The sequence below is a fragment of the Knufia obscura genome, assembly GCF_036327395.1.
Source record: "Knufia obscura strain CCFEE 5817 isolate CBS 148926 chromosome Unknown scaffold_7, whole genome shotgun sequence".
NCBI lineage: Eukaryota > Fungi > Ascomycota > Eurotiomycetes > Chaetothyriales > Trichomeriaceae > Knufia > Knufia obscura.
Genome location: NW_027042693.1, coordinates 702880 through 727363, shown reverse-complemented (window position 1 = coordinate 727363; position 24484 = coordinate 702880). Strand labels below are relative to the sequence as shown.

General features: G+C 48.2%; 7 protein-coding genes across 7 annotated transcripts; 5 read left to right on the top strand and 2 right to left on the bottom strand.

The window, feature by feature from the left end:
* Positions 1 to 786: 786 nt before the first annotated feature.
* On the bottom strand, positions 787 to 3167 carry PMT2 (Protein O-mannosyltransferase 2; the record flags this gene model as incomplete). Its single annotated transcript, XM_064874877.1, has 4 exons — positions 787 to 1433; positions 1479 to 2791; positions 2839 to 2969; positions 3018 to 3167. 4 exons carry the CDS (start codon positions 3165 to 3167, stop codon positions 787 to 789), a joined length of 2241 nt encoding a protein of 746 aa, XP_064729277.1.
* Positions 3168 to 3911: 744 nt separating this feature from the next.
* On the bottom strand, positions 3912 to 6122 carry PMZ80_006463 (uncharacterized protein; the record flags this gene model as incomplete). Its single annotated transcript, XM_064874876.1, has 1 exon — positions 3912 to 6122. The coding sequence occupies one exon, from the start codon at positions 6120 to 6122 to the stop codon at positions 3912 to 3914; it is 2211 nt and encodes a 736-aa protein (XP_064729276.1).
* A 673-nt stretch (positions 6123 to 6795) lies between these two features.
* On the top strand, positions 6796 to 7596 carry PMZ80_006462 (uncharacterized protein; the record flags this gene model as incomplete). The annotated part of the gene is made up of 1 exon (XM_064874875.1): positions 6796 to 7596. The coding sequence occupies one exon, from the start codon at positions 6796 to 6798 to the stop codon at positions 7594 to 7596; it is 801 nt and encodes a 266-aa protein (XP_064729275.1).
* A 410-nt stretch (positions 7597 to 8006) lies between these two features.
* PMZ80_006461 (uncharacterized protein) lies at positions 8007 to 8943 on the top strand (the record flags this gene model as incomplete). The annotated part of the gene is made up of 2 exons (XM_064874874.1): positions 8007 to 8069; positions 8116 to 8943. The coding sequence occupies 2 exons, from the start codon at positions 8007 to 8009 to the stop codon at positions 8941 to 8943; spliced, it is 891 nt and encodes a 296-aa protein (XP_064729274.1).
* Positions 8944 to 9705: 762 nt separating this feature from the next.
* On the top strand, positions 9706 to 10313 carry PMZ80_006460 (uncharacterized protein; the record flags this gene model as incomplete). Its single annotated transcript, XM_064874873.1, has 2 exons — positions 9706 to 10036; positions 10090 to 10313. 2 exons carry the CDS (start codon positions 9706 to 9708, stop codon positions 10311 to 10313), a joined length of 555 nt encoding a protein of 184 aa, XP_064729273.1.
* Positions 10314 to 12522: 2209 nt separating this feature from the next.
* Positions 12523 to 13782, top strand: PMZ80_006459 (uncharacterized protein; the record flags this gene model as incomplete). Its single annotated transcript, XM_064874872.1, has 1 exon — positions 12523 to 13782. One exon carries the CDS (start codon positions 12523 to 12525, stop codon positions 13780 to 13782), a length of 1260 nt encoding a protein of 419 aa, XP_064729272.1.
* A 4656-nt stretch (positions 13783 to 18438) lies between these two features.
* On the top strand, positions 18439 to 20862 carry PMZ80_006458 (uncharacterized protein; the record flags this gene model as incomplete). Its single annotated transcript, XM_064874871.1, has 3 exons — positions 18439 to 19804; positions 19850 to 19938; positions 19987 to 20862. The coding sequence occupies 3 exons, from the start codon at positions 18439 to 18441 to the stop codon at positions 20860 to 20862; spliced, it is 2331 nt and encodes a 776-aa protein (XP_064729271.1).
* Between the last annotated feature and the right edge of the window lie 3622 nt (positions 20863 to 24484).

The window sequence follows — 24484 nt, the reverse complement described above, 5'->3', positions numbered from 1 at the left end:
CTCAATATTGGGCCAAGTTGGACCTGTTGGTAACCTCTACTGTCAGCAGTGCTCGGTTGGCATAGGACCCTGTTCGCGTGGGATACGACGCCATTTTTGCTGAAGTCGTTCTAGATGGACGCATGGGCAGAGACTTTTTCTGGCCCTTCAAAAGACATTGAATCTCCAGCAGAGGATCTATGAGCAGTCGATCAAACATAACATCCTGGGTAGAAGGAACCAGGACACAAAATGTGTTAAGCTTCGGAAGGTGCGATGGGCTAGACTAGCTGTCGAATTTGTCGCGCTGTAGCACCGCGACAAGTGACAGCGTGTAGGCACGAGTACAGGATGTACAAGTGCAGCCATGATGATGTGCATTTGCTTTCACAGGTAGAGTATAGACAATCACAACGCCGTCAAGTCAGCTTGAGCTTGAGCTCAAGGATAGACGGCTGGAAGTCAGAGGTTATCCCGCAGACTAAGCAACTTCGGGATGCGAACTCCTGCCTGAGACTTCAGGCTCGTTGGCAACTGGCAATAAACGAACCGCAAGAGAATATCGGTCTTTCCTGCGCTGGAAGCAACAGGCTGCGCTTCATACGCTGATAAAGAGGTGTGTGAGACGTTCTAAGCTTTTGCGTTTCATTAGCCGTAGCTATTAGCTCTAGTATAACATTTCAGAAGGCGTCGCCCAGACACACCAACTCTGGGTCGACTCAACCCTACTCATGCAGGCATGGACGCCTCTGCATTGGCGGATGTGTTCAATTTCCCTCCCAAACTCCCATCATGTTCATACATCTCTTACACATCAGATATCCTCCATGTGTCGAACCATCTCAGATATGAGTATTGGTGATTGCTTCCTTGCATACCGAATACAATCGGGCTGAACAAAATGAACAACCCAATGGTTGCAGCATATAACGTGCCGTATACTCCCCACCTCACCGCCTTGCTCATCCTCTGTGTCAACCAATCCACCGAGAATACCATCGCCAGTATCGCAAAGAACAGCGCCGGATAGTAGTGATGCACGTAGGTGACTCGTCCCATCAGGATGAATGGGAAATAATGGAAGAACCAGCCGATTACAGGGTAGACACCGCTGTACATGATGTGTTCCATATCTTTGAACTGAAGCTCGCTGTAGCCTCGCTGCCATCTGACTCCGTACCATGCCACAATGAGAGCAACAACGCCAATGGATGCAGTACTGCCCCAGTAGACAAGTGGGTTACCGAGGAGGAAATATTTTGTGATGTGATCTTCCCAGCTGCACATTCGTAAACCGACGTGTAGAATTGGCCATTGCCAGAAGGCCGAGGCAAGATCGTCTTGCTTGTCCGGGTCGGGAACAAGGGCATTGTTGGAAGTCATCATCGCAACGTTGAGGTGGAGGAAGTCTCGAAGGAAGGGGGATCGGTACATCTTAGCGTTGCCGGGCGGAACTGGAATATATTAGCCTAGGCGCAGCAGAAATTGAGGGTACTTACGCTTCTCGTTGGTGTGGGACTCAACATTCCAATGGGTGTAGACGTCTCGTGGGTTATTCTGCTTCACACAAGTTGTCTCAATCTGCTTGAAACCCCATTGTGGCAGGTTCACATTACCAGCTCTCAGGTAGCAGTTGAGATCGACATGTTTGAGACGGAAAGCTGTAGTCAAAGTTCGGATGCGTGAACGGTCAGAGCCTGCAGCGTCGCTAACAACTTCAATCTTCCAATGGTCTTTTGTGTCGCCCACTGTGACATTGCCGTAGCATGAAACTTCATGATCGGCCTTTGTGACTGGAGCGGCGACTGAGTGCGAGTGCAAGTTTCGGCCAGTTTGAGCGTGGAGGAAGCGGAGGACGCTGCCGTCTCGGACGAACTGCAACGGAGCTTCTGGGTCGAAGGTTGGCTCGCTTCGGTTTGGGTAGAAGAACCAGTCGTTGTTGGCATCTTTGTGGTGGTAACAAGTAACCTGCTGCTGCTGGCTACCTTCAGGATATGTCTGGACGTGGGAGTGCAGAAGACCACCGCCATATCCCATGTTTTTGATCGTTGCTCTCGAACCATATGCAATTTCGAGTGGTGAATCCTTGCCAACTTCTGTGCCTCGGAGGTTGGCTTGGAAGAGAGACGACATCTGGGCATCGCCAGGACCGGAGTTCTCGAGGATGAGGAAGTGCAGGTAGAAGCTGAACATGTAGACAATCAGAGGGATGACGATGAGGCCAACAACTCTGACCGCCAGATGTGCACCAAGCTCAACCACTGGCATCTTTTGGTCACCAAACTTGTTCCACAAATCGTGGGCAGTGTACAGACCGACCAAAGCCGTGACGAATAGACCAACCCATTTGACAGAGCAGACGCAGCCAATGCTGATTCCAGTCAAGAACAGCCAGACGAACCATTCAACAGTCCAGCTCTTGTTTCGCAGTGTATGGAATCTTGCCCAGCAAAGAGTTGTTGTGAATGTGAAACAGAGCAGCATCGAATCGAGGAGGATGAATCGAGAAATGGTAGCGTACGAGTTTTCGCAGAGAACAGCAAGGGCGCAGAACCAGACAGCTGGTCGGCTGAAGCCAAGATCCCGCGCAACCCAGTATGCGAATGGAACAATGACTGTGCCAAAAAGAGCATTGAAGACTCTCATGAAGGTGTAGTTGACCTCGGGAGGGTAGGTGTCGCCAGACTTGAATTCGAAGGAACCATTGTAACCAGCAAGGTATCCTGACAAGCCGACCAGCATCTTTCCCAGGGGAGGGTGTACATCGAAGTAGAATTCTCGTTTCAGGTAGTGTGAGCCGAATTTGCCAAAACTAGTGTTGTTAGCTAGGTTTCTCAGCAGTATGCCCAAAGTCCTTACTGTGCTTCATCCCAAGTCACAATGGGTGAAAGTCCAATCTTCCACAGCCTTGTGCCGAGAGCGAGAATGAGAAATATTATGGGCGCAATGATAAACTCGTATTCATCGAGGGTTTCGAGGAAGCCGGGATCCTGTGCAGGTCAGCTACTGCCTGTGTAATTCACTCCTGCCGTTCTTACCTTCTTTCTCAGCTTCTTCTTGTCTTCTGCCTCGAGCTTGTAGACTTGACCACCATTCGCGTTCTGGTAGTTCTGAACATTTCTCCTTCGCATTTCAGCCTCATCTGACTGTGCGCCAGTCGCCACGGCGCCGTAGTTGGAAGTAGCCATGTTGGCTAAAAGAAGCGCTGCCAGATATCAAGCAAATAACCAGCAGATTTCAATTGAGATGTTGGAGTATTCGACGAGGTGAAGGGTAAATGGTCAATGGTAGGACGAATTGAGATTTAGGCCACGTTTGGCTAAGTTGGCAGTGTGAGAGTGTTCACACAAATGTCGTGTAGGTAGAGCAGAGGTCGTAAGAAGACGAAAAGGTGCTATGGTTATAACAAGGCAAGTGCCTATTAGAATTACAGGTTATGCATGGAAAGGGAGAAGCACCGGCTGCGTTTGAGATGGGTGAGGTGGTCACTTCAGGTGTCGAGCAATGCATGTGTTCACTCACACCGAGCGGGCAGCCAATTATTTTTGGCCCAGGGTCGACCCCTTTCACGAATCTTGTGCTCGAGAATGGAAAAGGAGCACGCTAAGTGATGTTAAGGCACTTAAGCCTGAGGCACACTTTTGGTAACAGCTGAACGACGAAGCTCGAACTGAGAGTCGTTTACCTGAAAAGCATTCATAACAGCGGCAATGGTAACGACGATAGTAGCAAACAAATTCGAAAAGGTTGAATGAACAGCGTGTCTGCACTAAGCGAAGTACAGTAGCGAGAGGTCGTGGTCGTGCCTGCCGTTCCATTTGAAACAATCTGTTCATGAGCGTTGGACATGAATCAATACACAATAGCACATGACTCAAACACGACAATGGCGGGTAAATAGCACGTAGCATTTGATATTCATATCCCAATCTTCATGCTAGTGACACTGGCCGCCCGTCTTCATCTTTGCCGAACAGATAGCCAGCTTCGCGACAATATCTAACCTCACCATTTCCAGAGCTACCCACCTCACTGCTCCAGCAAACAACCGCTGCATCAACAATACATGCCAACACACCTTCCATGGCGCCGAGTATACCCCATCCAATCGCTCCTGCGATTAACCCGACCACGTATGCGTACAGACTTCCGCGAATACCATCCGTGCCTGCCAACTTCAATGTGCGAGCGGTACTCACCCATCCTCCGAAGCCAAGTGCTAGTGACATGATGAAGCGGGTCGCGTGAAGAAGGAGCTTTGCCAGTCGATATGGTAATAGTGGTGTCGTGTCTGCTGACCAACCATCTCTCGCTTGCCCTCTATTGAATGTATTCGGGTGTAGTGAGGTCGTCGCATCTGTAGGGGCCAGGAAGTGCAGCTGAGACAATCCTCTCGAACTGACGGCTAACGGCTGCGAATGTATCGCAGCGTAGGTCAAGGAGAGAGGATTTATGAGGCTGGCAATTGGGCTCGGAATGAGTGAAAACATGATGGCGCCGAGTAGCATAGTCACTCGTCGAGGCAGGATGAGCAGTGGCAATCGAATTAGCAAGCTCAATCCAGTGAAGAGTGAAACCGTGCCAAAGAGAATAGTCAACGAGTGTGTGACTGCTGCTTTGACAATGGTTTGAGAGCTTGGTGCTGGCACAGCATGTCGATGGAAGTACCATTGCGATACTGTTGCGGAGGTGATTGTCCGCTGCAGTCCAAACATCATGCTGATAGTCCACAGGTAGACCAGGATGAAGTAGACTCCGATCCACCACGTTGACGCGTCAATCGCAAAGCGGACAATCATTGAGCTTATTCTGTGACCTCCCAGGAAGACTCTCGTGAACATCGACAACCATATCCAGGTGAACCCAATAATTGACCCGAGCGTCGCGAACCCAACAATCAGCAGAGCTGGATTCGCAGCCAGAATCTGAGTCGCGAACTCCACGATTGAGACTGCTTTCTGCATGGCCAGCCGGCCTCGAATGATTGCCACGACCCATAGTGACGCCATGAAGAAGGGTAGCAAGGAGCTCCATCTCATGACGTTGTCTTGTGTGCTGCGCCCTTTCCATCTGCCATGAAAGCTCGATATAAATGGATACAATGAGAAGGAGTAGAGGATGACCGGCACCGCAACCAGGATGCCGAAGACGAGTGGTCGAACGTAAGAACGCAGCGCTGCTAGCCAGAAGAGGCCGACGAACACAGAGACGAGGGTATAAACTCCGAGCAGATGGAAGGAGCCGTGCAAGGTCGTGTAAATTGTATCGCCAAGTGGTAGTTTGTTGCTTGGCGCTTCGGTATGGAGGAAGATGACAAACCATGTCGTAAACATGGAGGCGAGAGCGAGTAGGTAGATATGGCCAAAGAAGACGTCGTGTCGCACTGGTTCGGATAATGGCCGTGGTATTCCAAGTGCAGGATCGCCTTCGATGACTTCCGACTGCTCCCTAAGCAATCTTCTACGGCCATCATCATCCGACGCGTCTGATTCTGCGTATGGCTGACGCAGCTGTTGTATCGAAGGAGGATCCTCCATCAAGTCTTCTGGCGGCTCGTCATCTGCATCGGTCCTCATGGTGTCCTCCAATCTAATCTCGCTCAATCTTGGGTCCGTACCCAGGCTCTGATCCAGCTCGGCCGATTCAGCCAAATCTTCCATCTGTGGGCCTCTGCTTCGTTCTCCGGCCTTCCCTCCTCTCCACGAGGACCTTATGCCACCGCCTCTGCCATAGCCGCCGTGTTGGTCCGTAGATTGCCCAGCATCTCCATTGCTTGATGCGCTGCTAGCTCCTGATTCTTTGAGGTCGCTACCGCCCAACTGCCGCCTTGATTTCTGCAGAGCATAGAAGTCTGCTATCTCGCGCTCGTGCTCTTCCTCATCGTTCTCCTCTCTGAACTCATCGACAGCGCTGTGGAAGAGTGGTGCTTGTTGCGGATTCAGGCGAGATGCGAAGGGGAAGTTTGAGATCTGAGAAGAGGTCGGGTTGTATGGATTGCCTCCCCGATTTGCACCAAACCGCGATGCTGTGCCTGACCTCCAGGTCCCTGGGTTCTGGTTGCGTCTATCGTTGCGGTGATCGTCGTTGGCAAAGCCAATACGTGATTGCGATTGTGCTAGGAAACGAGAAGCGTCTGGAAACATGTTAGCATGCGCAAGAAGGCAGACCGAGGAGGCGTACATTCAGAAAACATGCTGCCCGCAGGCAGCTACTCGTCGTCGTACAGGGCGAGTCCGAGATGGGTATTGACTACGATAAGGATGATCAAGGTAGCGAGGGCGCTGCAGGCACGCGATAGGCAGTCTGGTGGTGTATTGTAGGTTGTGATATGTTGGTACAGAGTATGGCGACTTGCTAGATGACAAAGAGCAGCTGATATGGTGGTAGTAGTCCGAGTGATATCGTGATCACCGGTAGAGTTGGAGATAGCGGTCGAAGTCACTGGTCACTGGGCAGGCTCACAGGCAGTCAACGATGCATCACCACAGCCAATCGGGCGCCAAGTTAGGCGGCCTGCAACCGGCGAGTCATAGCTCCATATTGCCCGAACTTGCCCAACGTCCGCCTCACTTTAGCCTGTTTAGGTTACTCAAACTGCGGATATTCTTGCACTCGTGCAACCCATCACTTCAATTGCCACTGCACTGCAACTTACAAACCAGAGTTTCAGGCATCAGTGTTGATCGATTTTGGACCTTGAGACCACGCTCGTTACCGCGCCACCGTTCCCATCGGCTCAGACAGTGCCTGCGACCATCTGCCGTGCGATCTTTCAGAAGCTGACCGCTGTACCCAGTCCAACACTGTCCACAGCTTATGCCTCCACATACAAAAGAACCGACAACACCATGGAACTACATTGCTAAGCTTGTATGCATTGGCGACAGTTCTACCGGAAAATCAAGTCTGACAACCCGTCTCTGTGAAGGACGGTTTAGTACCAACCACGATGTCACCATTGGCGTCGAGTTCGGCTCGAGAATAGTCCCAGTCGGTCCACCGGCGAATGCAGAGCTTAGTATCAACGCAGGCAATGCCGAGGTACAAGCCGCTAGCAAGAACACGAAGCCCGAAGACCAGAAGAAGATGAAGCTGTCGTTATGGGACACCGCAGGCCAGGAGACTTACAAATCAGTCACGAGGAGTTACTTCCGAGGCGCATCTGGTGCTCTTCTGGTCTTCGACATCACAAGGAGGAATACTTTCGAAGCTGTAACGGGCTGGCTGAATGACTTGAGGCAGATTGCGGAAGAGGGCATTGTAGTTGTTTTGGTCGGTAACAAGCTCGACCTAGCCGACCATACCACGAATCTCGATGGCGGGAACAAACGTGCAGTTACAAGGCAAGAAGCTGAAGAATGGTGCAAGAGAGAAGGCATCGTGAAGTATGTTGAAACTTCGGCCAAGAGCGGCGAGAATGTCGAAAGAGCCTTCCTCGAGGTCGCAGAAAGGATATACCAGAACATTGAAGCTGGGCGCTACGATCTTAACGATCGCAGAAGTGGTGTTAAAGGTTATGGCACAGGCGCTGGAAGAGATGTAACGAAGCAGTCCCAGAGCGTAAATTTAAGCTTGAATGATGCTGTCAAGAGCAAAGCTGGTGGTGGATGCTGCTGACGACGACGAGCAAGCGGAACCTCTACAGCGAATACTTCAGGCGATTCTTCCATGACTTCAACTACGTGTATGAGTACAGCTTTATATGGAATTACTGGCATAAGGTACTTCTCGCAGAACAGTTTCATGGACGGGAAACAAAAGTACAGCAACCAAAAGTACGTCATCGATGGCGCCCACTTCTGCACTGGCACACGTGGGGTTACCATGTTATGATTCGGAATACACCACGGCATAGCGATCACAAAATATTGGTTGTCTGTGAGAACAAGTACACAATCTGCTATTTGATGCTCAGAAGTTCTGTTCTGTGCAAGCCATTTCTCAAGGTCCCAACGCGCCATCTGACTCTAACCTCATTACTCCCGCCAAGCCAGTATCGAACGTTTGCAACTTCTACGTCCTTCAGTATGGCCAAACTCGACATCAACGTTCCAAATCTCAAGTTTTCCGACGGAAATGAGATTCCAGTGGTGAGTGCACAACATACTTCTCCAGAATGCTTACTGACATTGACAGCTTGGGTATGGCACAGGCACGGCCTGGTACAAGTCGAAACCAGGCGACACCGACCAGCAACTAGTTGATGCCACCAAAACGGCCATCGGCATGGGTTATTACCACCTCGATGGTGCAGAAGTCTATAATACCGAGCTTGAGCTTGGTAAAGCTATCAAAGACTCCGGCGTCGACCGCTCGAAGCTGTTTGTCACCACCAAATGCACCAGTGTCACTAGCAATCCGCAAGAGCACCTTGATGAATCACTCAAGAAGCTCGGATTGACCTACGTTGATTTGTATCTCCTTCATTCGCCTTTTGACGCAAAAGGTGACAAGAAAATCCTCCAGAATGCTTGGGCAGCCATGGAGCAGATCGCAGCTAGTGGCAAAGCGAAGAGTATTGGAGTGAGCAATTACCTGAAAGAGCACCTCGATGCTACGCTTGAGACTGCGAAGGTGCGACCAGCCATCAATCAGATCGAGTTTCATCCTTACCTTCAACACGGCGATCTTATTACATATCACAAAAGCAAAGACATCAAACTCTCGGCTTATGGTCCTCAAGTGCCTGTAACCAAGGCCAGCGATGGGCCGTTGACGCCCCTTCTCGAACAGATTGCGAAGAAATATGCCGTCAATCCTGGCGAGGTCTTGTTGCGCTGGGTGCTTGACCAGGGTATCGTGGCCATCACGACGAGCAGCAAGGAGCAGAGAATGAGCGATATGCTGAGGGTCGTCATGTTCAATTTGACGCCAAAGGAAATTGAGCAGATCTCCGAAACTGGCAACTCATACCATTATCGTGCTTTCTGGGGGCATATCTTTGACAAGAATGATAGATCTTAGATGGCTGTGCGTGCGGATTTACAGGACCTGAATCACTCTGCCCATAGCATAGATGGATTGTACAACTGAAAGGACGTATAGAACCGGCCGAAGCATCCGAGTCCCATGTCCTCAAATGACGATCAATAGCAAGCTTTCGCCGTGTTTCACACCGGCTCCCTCTAAATAGAACTAAGCTTCGTGCGAGTTGCATGAACTCGGCCGCTAGGCAACTACCAAGCATGTTGCTCGGCCGATGACGCACGCCATGCGATTCCGCTCGCTCTCGGCCGCATCTCGCTTGAGGCTGGTCTGGGGCAATGTAGCTGTAATCTCGCCACCTGCCTGCACCATGCGCTCAGAGGCAGCCAATTCGCCCCGTTTTTCGAGTGGCGGCAAGCTACGTGAAGCTGTTTACCTCATTAGGATGGCCGAAGGACCCCTCTTCGCTATGGCCACTCGCTAGTGATACGACCTACATCATACTAATGCAGCATTCCACTTGGACAAGGCAGCTTGCATAGGAGTGAGAGAGAAATATAGCTAAAAGAACCACAGTTGACTGTCATTTGCTCCTGCCACAACAAATCACGACGTGACTACCCGTACAAGAGCTGCTCACTTCACGAACGTGTTTCTGCCTGCACGTTGACGACTTCACAGACATATTCTCTTGCTTAATCACAGGAATACAACAAAGCTCTTTTCCTCTTCAAGATATTAGCTGACCGCCACAACCGAGAGACACATCAATACCAATAACTAAGTAGCACACCGACCACCATGCTGTTCTCAGCCCTTGCCTCAGCGATCCTCACCCTCTCTTCCTTCACCATTGCCTCTCCAGTCCAGCCACGACAAACCTCCCAATCCAATCGATTCTTCTTGCAAACTCAAGTGATCCCGGGCATCAATGACTGTGGCACGAACAAGAATGGACTATTCGTCTTCTCATATCACACTGGGGCAGGGCTGGGCGCAGCAGCTGCAGAGCCTCAATCCGACACTGATGATTGGTTTTTCCTGAATGAAACAGACACAGGTCTCTACTTCTCATACACGAACAATACTATTGGACCGTGGCCTACCACGTTGGAGTATGGTCCATACCAAGGTATGCTACTATTCCAGGCTCTCTTCTGAACGGCAACTAATAATGTTTTGTAGCCTTCAATCCTATCTCCATTTCTATTGCAGACGGTCCAGCTACACCTGGCTTCTTCCTCAACCAGACCGGTCTACAGTCCAATCAGTCAGAGGCTGGGTGGCTCGCTTGTGACTGGTGGTACTCCGATCCTCAGATCTTTGCTTTGAATGGCGACCGATCAGGGCCTTTGCCCACTAGCTGCTCGAAGGTCAACCTGATCCCGATCACACTGCCTGCTGCTTAAGAAGTCGATAGTGCGTAGGAGGATCGACCATGACTTGGTGAAGAGGTGGAAAGTGGGTTGGCTGGTATCAGTAGCATGAATTACGAACTGCATAATGGGATGGACATCCCACGGCATAATCAAGGAAAAGTGCTGGACAGGCGCCAAAGAAAAGCATCAGGAATAGGAACACCTAATACATAGCATCAGCATAAGCTGTACACACTAATCAAGCTGCAGATTCTGGGCAGCAATACCATTGTCTCCAGAACTTCACTCGTCTTTCAACTCTTCGTCCGAGTACGCTAGTCCTTATTGGGAGGCCTAATCATTTTACTACTGATACCTCCTTTGCTCGAATCGCAGCTGCTGTTTCTGCATGGAATAGACGATGAGGCAATTTCCACCCTGCCATCATGACACCCGACTATTATATGAAATCGCAGTCGCAAAGCACAATTGCAGCGACCCCCAGTCCTGGATGATGCCACAATCTCTCCGCATATCAATACCAGTACGCCTCAAACAGTACCCTCCTTATCATCAAAACAACACGTGAAGGTTCGTACTCTTCCCCATAAAACAACCCGGTCGCTACTCCCCAGGGCCAGCGTTGGAACAAAGGAGAGATCGGATTGCAAGCTCGGTCAAAGGGCAATTTGCAACCATGACATAGATTGTGATTGGCATCTGTATGGCTCACGAATATTGAACTTTGCCAATCTCGTCCAGCCCTCTTTCTATGGGACATAATTGTGACGCGCTCGACACAAAAGGGCCAGCTGGAACCCTACAGCAGATTCGGACATACGGGCACAACTGACATCATGATGGGCACCCCTCAGCTTCAGGAGTACCTATCATATCCTCTCGGATTTGAAGAACCGTTCAGTCGCCCTATATAATGACCTGAACACTAGGATCTTATCAACTCTTCTCAGGCAGCATAACTAAGCCACATCCCAGCCTTCACACTACACATCTGTCCAGCTAAAGCCTAGCATCAAACACCACCACCATGTCAAACCAGCAAACTGGCGGACGAGAAGACGGAAAGTTCCCCGAAGATGCCTACGGAGGCGAAGGCAAGGGTAGCCATGCACCCCAGCAGTCAGCCGGTAGCGTTCAAGAGGGCAGCATAGGAGGTAGACAGGACGGAAGGTTTCCCGAGTCCAGTTATTCTGGCGGGCAGGGTTCTGGCGCATCAGGGCAATCTACAGGCGGTAGAGAGGATGGAAAGTTTCCCTCAGACGCTTATGGCGGAGAGGGCAAGGGGAGTCGTGCACCACAACAGTCGGCGGGAGGTGTTCAGGAGGGAAGTATCGGTGGGAGGCAGGATGGGAAGTTTCCGGAGAGTAGTTATGACTCCAAGTAAGGTTTGAGATATTGCTGGCAGGAGCTGACGACTGCTGGCACAGCTAGTGAGGCGTGTATTGGCTCGAAAATCAGATAGCTAGTTTGTATTGCAATGAGCAAGTCAGCTGGCAGGGACGAAGAATACAAGTAATCTGCAACGGTCGACGATATCGGATTTCCTGCTGCTGATACCTCGCTTACCTTGCAATTTCCATCTTGCCTGTCAAATGTTTACTGCACAGTCGAACTCTTAATATAATTCCTTCCATCGGATCAATTGCCGCATCCTTGACCGTCGTCATTGCCCATCCATCCACAAAAGTACGTGGCTGAGAGAAGGGCTTATGTTGCCTGAGGCAGTAATCACCCACTCTTGCTCCTTCCCCACGAAATGCTAGCACAAAATAGGCATGCCGAGCCAGCCGGCATCCCTGTCGACAAGGAAACCTGCCGGTTGTTGTTGGCCTACTAGTAAGCGAGTCCACAGCAGCGTTATCTCAGAGCCATGCCAGTGTTTTCGGTACGGAAGACAATCCTGAAAAATCCTCACCTTCCGTACGCTTTGCTAGACACCGACGTCAGGCCACAAGAACATCCATCTGAAATTAGACGACTCAAGCAGCAGCGACAGCCTACTGTAGTTCATGACTGGGAGTCTCATCATAACACCGGTCTTAGCCAGCATGTAAATATGATCCTCCGCTCGGCTCGCAAAAAGCGGAAATTCCCCTACACCACGAAAAGATATCGACCTGACTAAGCTTGTCGAACCAGAAGCTGAAATCGCATCCCATTCCTCAACGTTGTTGTAGGTTACGACTTGAGTACAATCGCAACCCTGCTCGACACCGCGCTCCTCGCAACTTTCGCCAACATGACCGCCGACCAATACATGCCCAATGGCACAACCACCAGCGCAAATGCCATCGCGCCAGGCAACGCCATAACAGGCGGGTACACCGGCGACTCCTTTACCGTCAAAGCTATCATCATATTCTTCTCCGGCTTGTCCATGTACAACGCCGTTGAGCTGCTCATTCTCATCTTCTTCACGTTCACGAAATTCAGCGGGCTGTACTTCTATTCGCTTCTTGTCTCGAGTGTTTGCGTGGTGCCGTATGCACTGGGCTTTTTGTTCAAGTTTATGATGATCACGATGGGTAATGCACGGTGGTTGGCTGTTACGCTCATTACGGTTGGATGGTATGGAATGGTGACTGGGCAGAGTATTGTGTTGTGGTCGAGGTTGCACTTGCTTGTTGAGCCGGGGGAGAAGGGGCTGTGGACGTTACGGTGGACGAAATGGATGATCATCACGAACGCTATCGTTCTTCATATACCGACTACCATCTTGACGTACGGAAGCAATGGGGATATGTTGACGCAGACGTTCGTTACTGGATACAACGTTATGGAGAAGATTCAGATGTGCGGCTTCTTTATCCAGGAGGTCATCCTGTCGGCGTTGTACATCGCGCAGGCTGCTAAGCTACTCAAGAACAGCATGAGGGACGACTCGACGCGCTTCTTCATCCAGCTGCTCGGGATCAACGTTATCATAATTATTATGGATGTTGGATTGTTGGCAACTGAGGCTGCGAGTCTGTACCTGTATGAGACTCTTATCAAGGGAACAATATACTCGATCAAACTCAAGCTTGAATTCGCGGCGCTTGGGAAGCTCGTTCACTTCGTTGGTGGACGGGCGACTACGAGCACTGCCAATGAGGAGAGGTGGAGGAGGGCTAGCGTGGCATTCATGGGAAGTCAAGAGGACGCTGGGAGTTCCGACACAAAGCTTGACACCGCTCATGGCCTGAGTACTGGATTCAATGATGTGAGTGATTTTGTGGATTTGTCGAAGGTCAAGACGAGTGTCAGCCATGCGTCCAACCAGTCGCATCTGAGCAGGATTGCTACTGCTGGTGTTGGTGCAGATGCCGGAGGTCATCAAAGGCAAAGGAGGAATACGATACGTGCTGGGAGAGGCGTAACGGGTGAGGATATCGACATTGCTAGGTTCGAGCACTTTGATGATGCGGAACTGCCGCGGCACAAGGAGGAAGAAAGTATTGCGCATGAAGCGATGCCACCCTCGAAGAGTGCCAGCACTACTGGCGAAGGAGAAGTTTGAAACACTACTCTTGGAACTCGATTCAACAGCAATCGGCAATCGCTCGAACATCGCGACGAAATCGGCATAGCTCCTGGTGAGTCGGTGGTGCCGTGGAATACTCACAGCAAGGCCACTCGACGTCCCTCATGAAGCAGAAGTCTACGTTTGATCGTTAGGTCCACGCAAACAGGACAGCTGCAAGTGCTATCGACTTTTGATTGCTGAACCTTCAGCTCATAACTCTTGTCTGGAATGCTTCAGGCCCGTGCGTAAGCAGCTCAAAGCCTGATTTTCACGCAACAATTCATGTACGATCGAAAATGGAGAATGTGCCATGCTCACAGGTCTACCCTAGTGTCGCACGACCCTCGCTGACACGAGCTTATGTGCTGCCCGTCATGGCGAGCATACCACGATACGGAATGAGTGCATGACAGTACCAACGGCAATGAGCATTCGATTAGATCCGAGAAATACTAGAGTCAGGCATCTATCGCACGGATTGACGCTGTACGGAGCGCAGAGGGTGCAGTGCAAGTGTGGCACGTTTGTATAGAGGTTTTGAGGTGGAGTTGAAACTGGACCACGTTTGCAAGTGGCATGCAGCCAGTACAACATGGTACGTTAAGCGCTCATTAGATGGGTCCGTAGTCCTCCCAAACACGGCCACGATCATGCGCTAATGATGGTAGTCTTACCGTTATAAAATGTCCTAGAGTTGTTGCCGTCAGGTGAATTTGCGTACGGTGCCTGTCGCCTCGAAAGGGGTTTGGGTAAATAACGCTAATATAAGGGTGCTGATGTAATTAAGATGCGCTAATCACTGCATCGCAGCGTCGGTGAGCTCTTTCCTCGACTTCCACTTCTATCGATGCAGCTGCCGTGCGAAGGACCACCATTCACTATCACGCAGGAATAGCAACGGCTATGGCATGAAATGGCCTTGGAAAGTCTACGAACGTGCTCGACTACTGCAGCCGGTTAATACCCGCAGGCGACACAACTCTCTGACCACATCTCGGCTGCGCACTGCACATTGTAAAATTATACTTTGATCAACCACGCATTTAAATAATTAATTACGATAATTAAACTGTATATATATATATAGATGATAATATTTATTTATACCTCCTAAGAGTATATACCGAAAAAAAATTGTCTAGTATTACTATTAAGGCAGTATTATTATACTTTAATATTATCCTCCGTCGCTAAATAACCCCTTAACCTTAATAGAATACGCTTACTTTTCCTTATCTCCGTTACTTCTATACTTATTATAGATCGCTTACTACGCTTTACTTTATTCTTATATACGAGATAAGGTTCGTTAACCTAGGAGATAAGCGTAAAGGTATTCTCCGGATTTACTATCTTCTTATACGCCTTAGTTTATTAAAGAGTCGCTATATATTACTTAATTTCCTTAAGTTCTATAGTAGCCTTAGAAGGAATTACTAAGCTAAAGAGATTAATACTAAGATTATAAAAGCTATTAAGACTCTATATATACTACTAGATAGATATAGTTAGCTAGAGAATATTAAAAAGAGTACTAAGGCTAGTATTATATAGAGAGAATAATATAACTAATAATACTTTTAAAATCTTAGATTAAGGTACCTAGTATATATTAGTAATTGAATAATTACCCTTAAGTTATATTAGTTATACTACTTAATTTATAAGAGAATCGTTACTTATAACGCTTATAGATCTTATAACTAGGATTCTTATTATTAGCTAATATAGTATAGTATAGTTTAAGCTTAGTATAATATACCTTATCCTATATACGTTCAATATATAGTATTATTTTAGGGTTAGTATAAGCGGAGTTACGTAAGCTAGTCGAAGTGCGTAGACGCGCTAATATCGAAAAATTTAGATATTAGCTACTTCTAGGCTATATTAACTTATTTAATATCGTATCTTTATACCTTCGCCGATTAATAATAAGTCGTTCGTTTTCTAAGGCGATTATATTTCTAAGATTAGCGTGCTAAACTCTGTATATTTAAAGGTTAACCTAAGAAATTATCTAGAGATAATACTAAGATATAGGCTTATAAAGTCTACCCGTAAAATAAAGCGATACCTTACTAAAAAAGAATATAGTAGAAAGGCCTTTTAGACGTATATAGGATATACTTATTAGATACCTACGGCCTATAAATAAAAATCTTACTAAGATAATACTAATATATGATTTTTATTTTTAGTAAAATCGGCGTATCTTAGTATAGTTTAGCGCATATTAGCAACTTACTAGTAACATATTAGTAACTCCGTAGTAACTCTATAGCAACTTTTACGTAATTAACGCGTACTTAATACGCGCCGATTCGACTTAAAATCGCTAGCGATATTAGTATTATCTTAGTAAGATTTTTATTTATAGGCCGTAGGTACCTAAGTACCTTAAGATACTTAAACTACTAGTTAAACTCTAACTCGTTAAGAGTTAAATAGAGTATTAGTATATTAGTTACTATATATATATTTTACGATTATCTAGTATCTTAATAACTACTAGAATTATCTTTACTACTTACTTATCGCTCTCTTAACGCTAGAAGACTATATTAAAGGCGATATTAAATCGGCCTTCGCTCTTAATAGTTACTGATACTTACTTAGTAAATAATAATAGGTATAGTCTTCTTTCTTTATATAAGAGTTTTACTAGTACGATTTATCCTAGTACTAATATAAATAGAACTCTCTCTTAGGCTATATAAGCTAAAAATTATTTATATAGAGGTTATCTAAAATAAAACTAGTACTACTAAAGATAATACTATTATCTATTTATTTATAGCTAGTCTAGAAGTAGTTATACGAATAAATATCTTTAGAAACGCTTAAGTATTAGAGTACTAAGAAGAGTTCTTAGCTAAATAGTATTTATGATATTAATTAATAATAGTTATATATAACGTACCGTATATAGGCTAGAGCTATTAGGCTAATAACTACGGGAACACGCGCTTTAGCGTAGGTAAGATATAATATATTACAAAGGCTATATAGAGGAGCTAAACCTAATTAGGAAATAGCGATACTAGGAATGTAGTAATATTATAATATTACTAATATTCTAATATTACGTATTACGAATATATATACGAAGTTATTTTATAGTTAATTAGATACTCTTCTAACTTCTATAGTTAATCTTAAATCTAAGTTTAACTTAGTTTAGTAGAAGTTTATTTATACTATTTTATATTCGTGTCCTATAATACTTACTATAGTAACTAACTATACTACCTGTTCTAGAGCTACCTTTATTATACCTTAGGTGATTTAGAGCTTATAACACTATTCTTTTTAAGAAAGTACTTACGGATAAGATTATTAACCTTAACCTCTATACTTCCTTATATCTATAGAAAGCTTTTATTCTCTCGCTATAGCCGAATATACTATTATAACGATCTCTTACCGATAGTTATTTTATTTAAAGTAAGATTATTAATAATCTAAGTATTATCGCTATTAATACGAAGTATCTTAGCGATATATTACTTCGTAAAAGCGGTATCTATAATTTACTTAATTTTAATTAATACTTTAGACTTTTAGATAGCGTTTTATTATAAAGTATAATTTTTAGGGTCGCTAATCACGATTATATAAGCGTAAGTATAAAAGGATAATTAGTTATTAAATAATTATGGCTATAATAATTATGTATTCGTTTATTAACATGCACGGAAGCACGATCGCGGAGTTGTGTCGCCGCCGAGTATTAACCGGCTGCAGTACTCGACTTACTTCCAGCATAGCTGGTTTCCCCCTCCTCACATCCAAAGACACACAATGCCCTGACCTCAATTCTGTTGTCGCTGCCATGCCGTTCCCCTCTGCCATCCTGCTTCTCTACTTCCACAGCTCATAATCGAGTATTGCTCAACACTGACTGATCCAGCAGGCCGTACAGACTCGTCTTGCAGCACAAATATTACAAACGCGTTCCTTACGATCCGAGTCCTCTCTAAAATCGCAGTGAAATCCACCGCCTATGGACCTTTTGCATATTGATCGATTCCTGTAAGTCAGCCAGGCTCACTTGTGACTTGATCTCTCAGATGTGGAAGAGCGCAATGCCTATAGCCAACCCAGGCCACTCTTTCGACCCCTTCCACGAATCAACAGAGGAGCTAGTGGAGCAAAAAGAGAGCATACAACAATTCATGCAGTCAGGGCATTGTGTTTGCCAGTCTGCTTACATACATGCTGCAACGACTGTATGGCACTCACGCGATATGACCAATACAATTGATTGCTTACGTCAGTCTTGATATCAGGCGGCTGAATGAAGAAACAATGTTCGTCAGATATTTGCTCTGCTTTGTACACGTGGACTACAACGACATAGTCGGGTCTGAGGTCCTACTACATTTGGTGCTTGCCACGCTATGGCAACATATGCACCCGGAGAGATTCTAGGCCGCGCTGTCGGTTGCTGTACACTTGTCACCGTCTGCAGGACTTATTTGGTGAATTGCTCCAAGACACATTAGGAGTCCTGCAACAGTAAGATGCTTGTTTGTTTGTTCGGACAAATAAGCAGCAAGCACAATGCGGACAGGTCACAAAATGGCAGAGAAGATCGTGCTGCTTTCGCCATCCTTGAAGCTCATCCACACTTTCGGAGCCTGAGCTATGAATTGGATCCCAAAGTCAGCTCAGGTTGCCAACCCTTTCCCAGACGTTGTGAGCATAACCACGGATGACTACGACCACAATACGGACTGGTGTGGTTACCCGGAAAGGCAGGGCTACAAACCTCGTAATTACCGACAGTGGTTGAGCTTCTTCCAGGATCCGCCCAGCGGTTTTGACGCCTTCCTCGAAAGATGGTTGTTTTGGGGTGCACTCGAACGTAGTCTCAATATCGGACACCTGGAAAAGAAGAATTTCCTACGGGTCAGACATGGCAGGCCTGTCATACGACTCAAGAAAGCCTTGAGGGTCTTGTCAGCTGAAGATGAACTTCACCATCATGTCAACTCCTGGTACATCAACCAAAGCTTCTTGACACCCTACTGCCCCTTCGATGAGGATGAGGTTGCTCCCTCGTTCTTTGAGGCCGCCTCTCGGGAGGGCATGGACTTTGCTCAAGTACCGATGTATTTCTTCTGTAGATACTCAGGATCATATTTTCATGACAACCGCAGAAGTCAGAATCTGATCTGGGCGACATGCCTTCTACACGAGATGGTAAGGACAGACTTGGTTGGATCGTATCTCGTTGATGACGAACTCGTGCTTCGGCACGATCTTCTCGTGTTAGGCGTGCAGGAGCAGGTGGAAAACGAGCCAGGTGCGATACAAAGATTGCTGGACTTGGGTTGGTGTCCATGGGAAGTCCGTATGCTTACAGAGAGGTTCGACATGACTTTTTGCTTCTATCTCAGCCAGATGCAGCGACCCGATGCAACACAAAGTCACGTACGCCTAGAGGGGACAGGGCAGCGGTGTTGCAGTGAGACCGGATGTGTAATCAAACAGATCGACAATTCAACTTACACTACTGCTCATGCGGCCTTTTGCGATGGTTGCGAGGACGTCAATGTGGACCCAGAGCGTCTTGCCATTGCGCTGCGCTCTGGCCCTGGTCGCATACCCATCATCTCAGTCGATGATACCCATAGTCCGGAATCACCAATCCAAGTGGTCCCACACATGAACGGCGAGCACCACAAACGTGCGTATATTGCCATTTCTCATGTATGGTCAGACGGTCTAGGAAACCTTTTCCGCAACGCACTTCCATATTGCCAGCTCCGGAGAATTAAGGACCTTGTACAAGTGTATAACCATGCACGAAAACAATCGTCACAAATACACTACTTTTGGCTCGACACGTTATGTGTTCCTCCAGACAGCGCAAATGATCCGGACCTTCAGAAGCTAGCCATACATATTTTGCGCGACACATACGACGAAGCAGCGGCCGTAATTGTACTCGATCGGTGGTTGTTCCAGACTGACACGGTGGGCATGCCTACTAGCGAAAAGCTGGCACGTATAGTCTGCTCTCCTTGAACTAGGCGACTGTGGACCTTGCAAGAAAGTCTACTCGCGCCTCTGGGCAAGTTGCTCTTCGTCTTCAATCAAGTTGAGCTCTTCAATGCTGATTGGGCATATAGTCGGCATTTGGTAAAGGGACGCCCGTGGCCTCGCAGAACTCGTGCTCTTATGAAACAGATCTTGGGTCGGTATACCGAGTTGCGGCATGAGAAGTTTCCTATCTACGCGGATGCGGAACTTTTTCAAGCAAAACCGTCGATGATATTACGATCCATGAAGTACAGATCTACTAGTGTTCGGAGCGACGAGCCATTATGTCTTGCGGTTCTGTTCCGATTGGATCCAGTCGTGATAGGGACAACACCAGAGCAGTTGCGAATGCGGGTGTTGTGGAAGATGCTCGGTGACGTTCCTATCCATTTGCTTTTCTGGGACTTTCCTCGCCATACAGGTATAAGGGGAACGCAGTGGGCGCCCACGACCTTGCTGCACCCCACGGGGACGTTTGGTACAAGCTCCGGTTTACCTTTGAAGGATGCAGTGGACGGACAAGTGACTGAGCATGGTCTGCGAGTCCAAGTACAAGGAATCACATTCATTGTCCGCAACAAAGACGAGTTTGGCGCTCGTACAGTGTATCTACGTTTGCCCTGTGGAAAAGAGCTACTTTTCGACCCACATACCGTGGTGGTAGCGAGTTCGTTCGTACGTACCATCGACAAGCCTTGGAATGGCTCGGCTGAGGAACCATTGGATCAATCCGAACTCAAGCGCTTACGAGCGTTTTACAATTATGGGAAGGAGTTTGCACTAGTGTGGCTCAGGCAGTCTGAGGACTCCGATCCCCATTTCGCTGAGGTGCCAGCTATTCTAGTGTCTGTGGAGACGAGGCGTACGGATGGAACGCTGCTTGTGCACCATATCGAAGGCGTGGTTGTGAAGGAGTGGCAGAGAGAAGTCCACAATGAAAGAACGCATCTCACGGTCATCAAAGATGCTGGCCCACTTCATGCCGAGGAGACCAAAGCTGATCAGGTATGGGTTATCGATTGAGGTCGGCCGGGTCACAGCCATAAACTGCAACCCCGACATTGCAGTTGAGGTTATCTGTTCATGATTCGAAGCAAAGCATCCACGATCCAGTTGCTGCCCTCAGCCACCCTACCAGCTGAGCACAAACTCCCATATTCAAGATCATACTTCATCCGCATTCTCTTCTCTCTTCTATACCAGGACCTGCCGTTGACCATCTGCAGAGTTCTGCTCAATGACTACTCGCCACGGCTTCGTCCCCTGTGTAACCAATACCGCATCGCCTGCAGTCTCAATTTAAATCCTGCTCTGTTGCTTAATGATATCTCTGGAACAATGCTTCTTCATCTACGCAGGTATCCGATCGGATTTAGGATCAGGTATACTGGCCATACCAGAGCTGCTTCTACAGCACATACAGGGACAGGTCAAAAGCGAAAAGCCTCCCATTCTGTAACAGTCACTGCTATACCTCGTCTATAGTACACAACGATTCGAAGCTAAACGACACGTGCTATCCCGAGATACAACAGGTCTCCAGGAGGCACGCCGCATGGCACAAGAACGTGGCTGCGGCTGAAGCGAAGCAACAGGTCACTTTCGCTAGACGCGGGGAATCTGGGTGTACTGGTTCCGGATTAGTATCGTAAGGGACAGCGCAACAAACTGCTGCAGAACGCGGTAAGGACGATCTATACGCGAGAAGGAGCGGCTCGAGAGCGGGAAAACGAGGGAGGAGTGACCCGAGCGATAGAGACGAAGGAGGAGCGACCTAGCACAAGCGTATAAGGAAGGAGTGAGGCAATGTGAGGAAGGCGCGAACCGTCGGGAGGAAGGTACGCCGGCTGTACAAGGAAGGGGCGATCTTGAATATAGAAAGAACGACCTGATGCGAGGAAAGAGTGACCGCGCTGGTGATCAAGGGCGGCAAATGGTAAAGGGGAGCTGCCGAGAATGAGTGGGCGTCGCCTAGCTAGAGTGGTTCGAATGAAGAGACCCTAGGTAGGACGATGTGTTCAGTCGAGCGAGAATTGGTCGAAGGTATCGTAGCTTGTATGCTTCGGCTGCACTATGTGGTGGTTGCTGTCACGCTGAGCCATGATCACCGATGTTTTGCCAGGACGCGTCGGTGACCTCACCCGAGCTGTGACTGGGATTCCAGTATCAAACACTACTAGTATTTGTTTTGAGTTGGGCATGACTGAGTGTCGGTTGCGAACTGATCTCTGTGTGGAAAAGACTGCAAGACAAGAAGGCTCGAAGTAGAAATCGCGGCCATGTTCCGCAGAAAACGCGAACATGTGACCTCGTGACCGCTTGACAAGTTAGATATAGCACGTGATGCCGATAAATGCTCGCATATCCAATATTGTACGCGTCGGCCGATGTCGGAGAGCATCAAACTTCGAAACGGCACGGGACTCCGTCGCAACGTGCAACCTCAAGCCAGTCGAATCTGCTCTTCGCACATGCAGTGGCTCCGGTGCATGGACCTTTGTTGAGGACATGAATCGTACTCTGGAGTACAACCCGATCATCATCCCAGCTGCAACGTCATGTCAAACCTGACCATTCTGGGATCCTACAACCTTGCAAAACCAGAATGTTGGGACGTTGGATTCCATTTCCATGATTGTGGTATTGATGGTCCGAGACGTGGTTCCATCCCTAGACTAGGATTAGTCGTCAATCGCTAATTCGACCTCAACTTCGGCAGCGGTACACGGCACCGGGGAAAGTCGTATGTGCATCTGATATGACAGTGTGGCGCACAGATGGCACATCGATTCTCCAGCGTAGATGTCGGTGAAACTTTATATCGGATCCGGGCGGAGCGTGATTCGGGTGGACTAACGGAAAGAACATGCAGAACGTTCTTTTGATCCATCGACGTGAACGTGTCAGGCTGCAGACGGCCCGGGGTCTGAACCCTATTCTTGTGCCTCAGGCATGAAGTATGATCCGAGATCTTGCCGTCCGAGATCTTGCCGACCGAGATCTTGCCGTACCGAGTGCTAGATGTTGCTGAGTCGTTGTGCCTGACTTCGATGGCGTCAATGTCTCGTTGTGATAGATTCAACCTCCAAGTCGGCAGTCTTCAAGGACGGTGTCAAAATGATGGATCGGGCGTGAAGAGTCTGCATGAATAGCACTTTAGGGGGTCCGAGGAGTCTGGTCACGTGATCGTGCAACCCTTTGTCGCGGGTAAGGTCTCAGTGGAATGGATGGATGCCACATCGTCTTGAGTAAGCCGTGACTGCGACTCAGGGATAGTCATCAGAGCTCAGGGTGTTCTGCAGCGGAGCGGACTTTGTAGAACTGGCGTTGGTAGGCAGAGGAAGCAAGAGAGATCGAAAAGGAACAGGAGCAAATCAGGCGTCGTGTGGAAGCCGAATGGACGATGATAGAAGCTTACAAACACGTGAAAGGGCAATGAGCTGCTACACGGTAGGTACCTTGCCCGAGATAGAATATGCGACTCATTAAAAGTGTCCTCGCTATTGCTCGTGCTACGCTCCTTGCTGCAGTGCTTCTGGGCCTTTTCATACCCTTAGCCTTCTCTATGCGTCGTTAGCGAGCAGAAAGCGCATGAGATCTGTTCTCAGTCCGAAGACATCGCCACGGAAGAGGCGGCAAGACCAGCTGCAATGTCCCCGTTCGCCAAGGCATGGTCGTGTTATTGAGCGAATAACGCAGATGACTCCTGTCTACGCTGGAAACGGTGCGAAGCAGCTGTGGATGCTCGGCAAGTGCATCATGGGACTTGGAGGACCCTGGCCGCCAAGATCGAACCAATGTCGAAGGGCTTGTATGAGCATGTTCTGTGGCGTCTCCGGAGTGACCTACCTAATGACGATTGTTAAAAGAATAGCTAGCCATAGCGTACCAGCCTCGATCTTCTAGAAGTTGTGGGTTGAACCACCATGATGGTGCAGAAGCGGAACCCGGATTTCCTTGCGCTAGAGGTAGTGCTGTTGGTCACAGTGGTCACTGACGGGCCATAGTCCAAACTAGAACCTCAGGACATTGCCAGCACCTCCTTCGACCAGACGCATTCTTCCTAGAGGTCTCCCACTACATCTGTCTTCTTGAAGAACGGGCCGAGGCATCGCTCATATGAGTAAGACATGCTAAGCCTGCTTTACTCGAGAGATCGCGAGGATCTGGCGGGTAGGGCGCTTCTCATGTTGCGTATCGAGCCTGGAGATCAGGCCTTCGTATCCTGAGGTTCAGGACTGAACGTTCCACTCGGACCCTCTTACTGCTGATGAGGCGTATGAAAGCCGTGCTAGGGGCTTCGAGAGCAGGTTTAGCCTAGTCGGACCAGGATAGCTGTCTCCAGGTCTGGTTCTTGAATCGCAATGCTCATCACGACCAAAGTTCCAACGATGTCCTGCCTTTCTGGCTTTGGTGTTCGAGCATTTAGTTGCTGGCAAGCATGGGACATCGAGGAAGATTAGCACGGGCCGTGTCGTGTCCTTGTAACCGTGCCATTCTACTTGGCTATGATCATTAGCGACACTATGACCATCATCTACCAAGTGAAGACAGGGTAATATGCCCCGATGATGACATGGTTCGCTTCGAGTCCGTATGTCGCCGTGATACGAGTAGACTTTCAATCTCGGTGTACTCGGTAAAC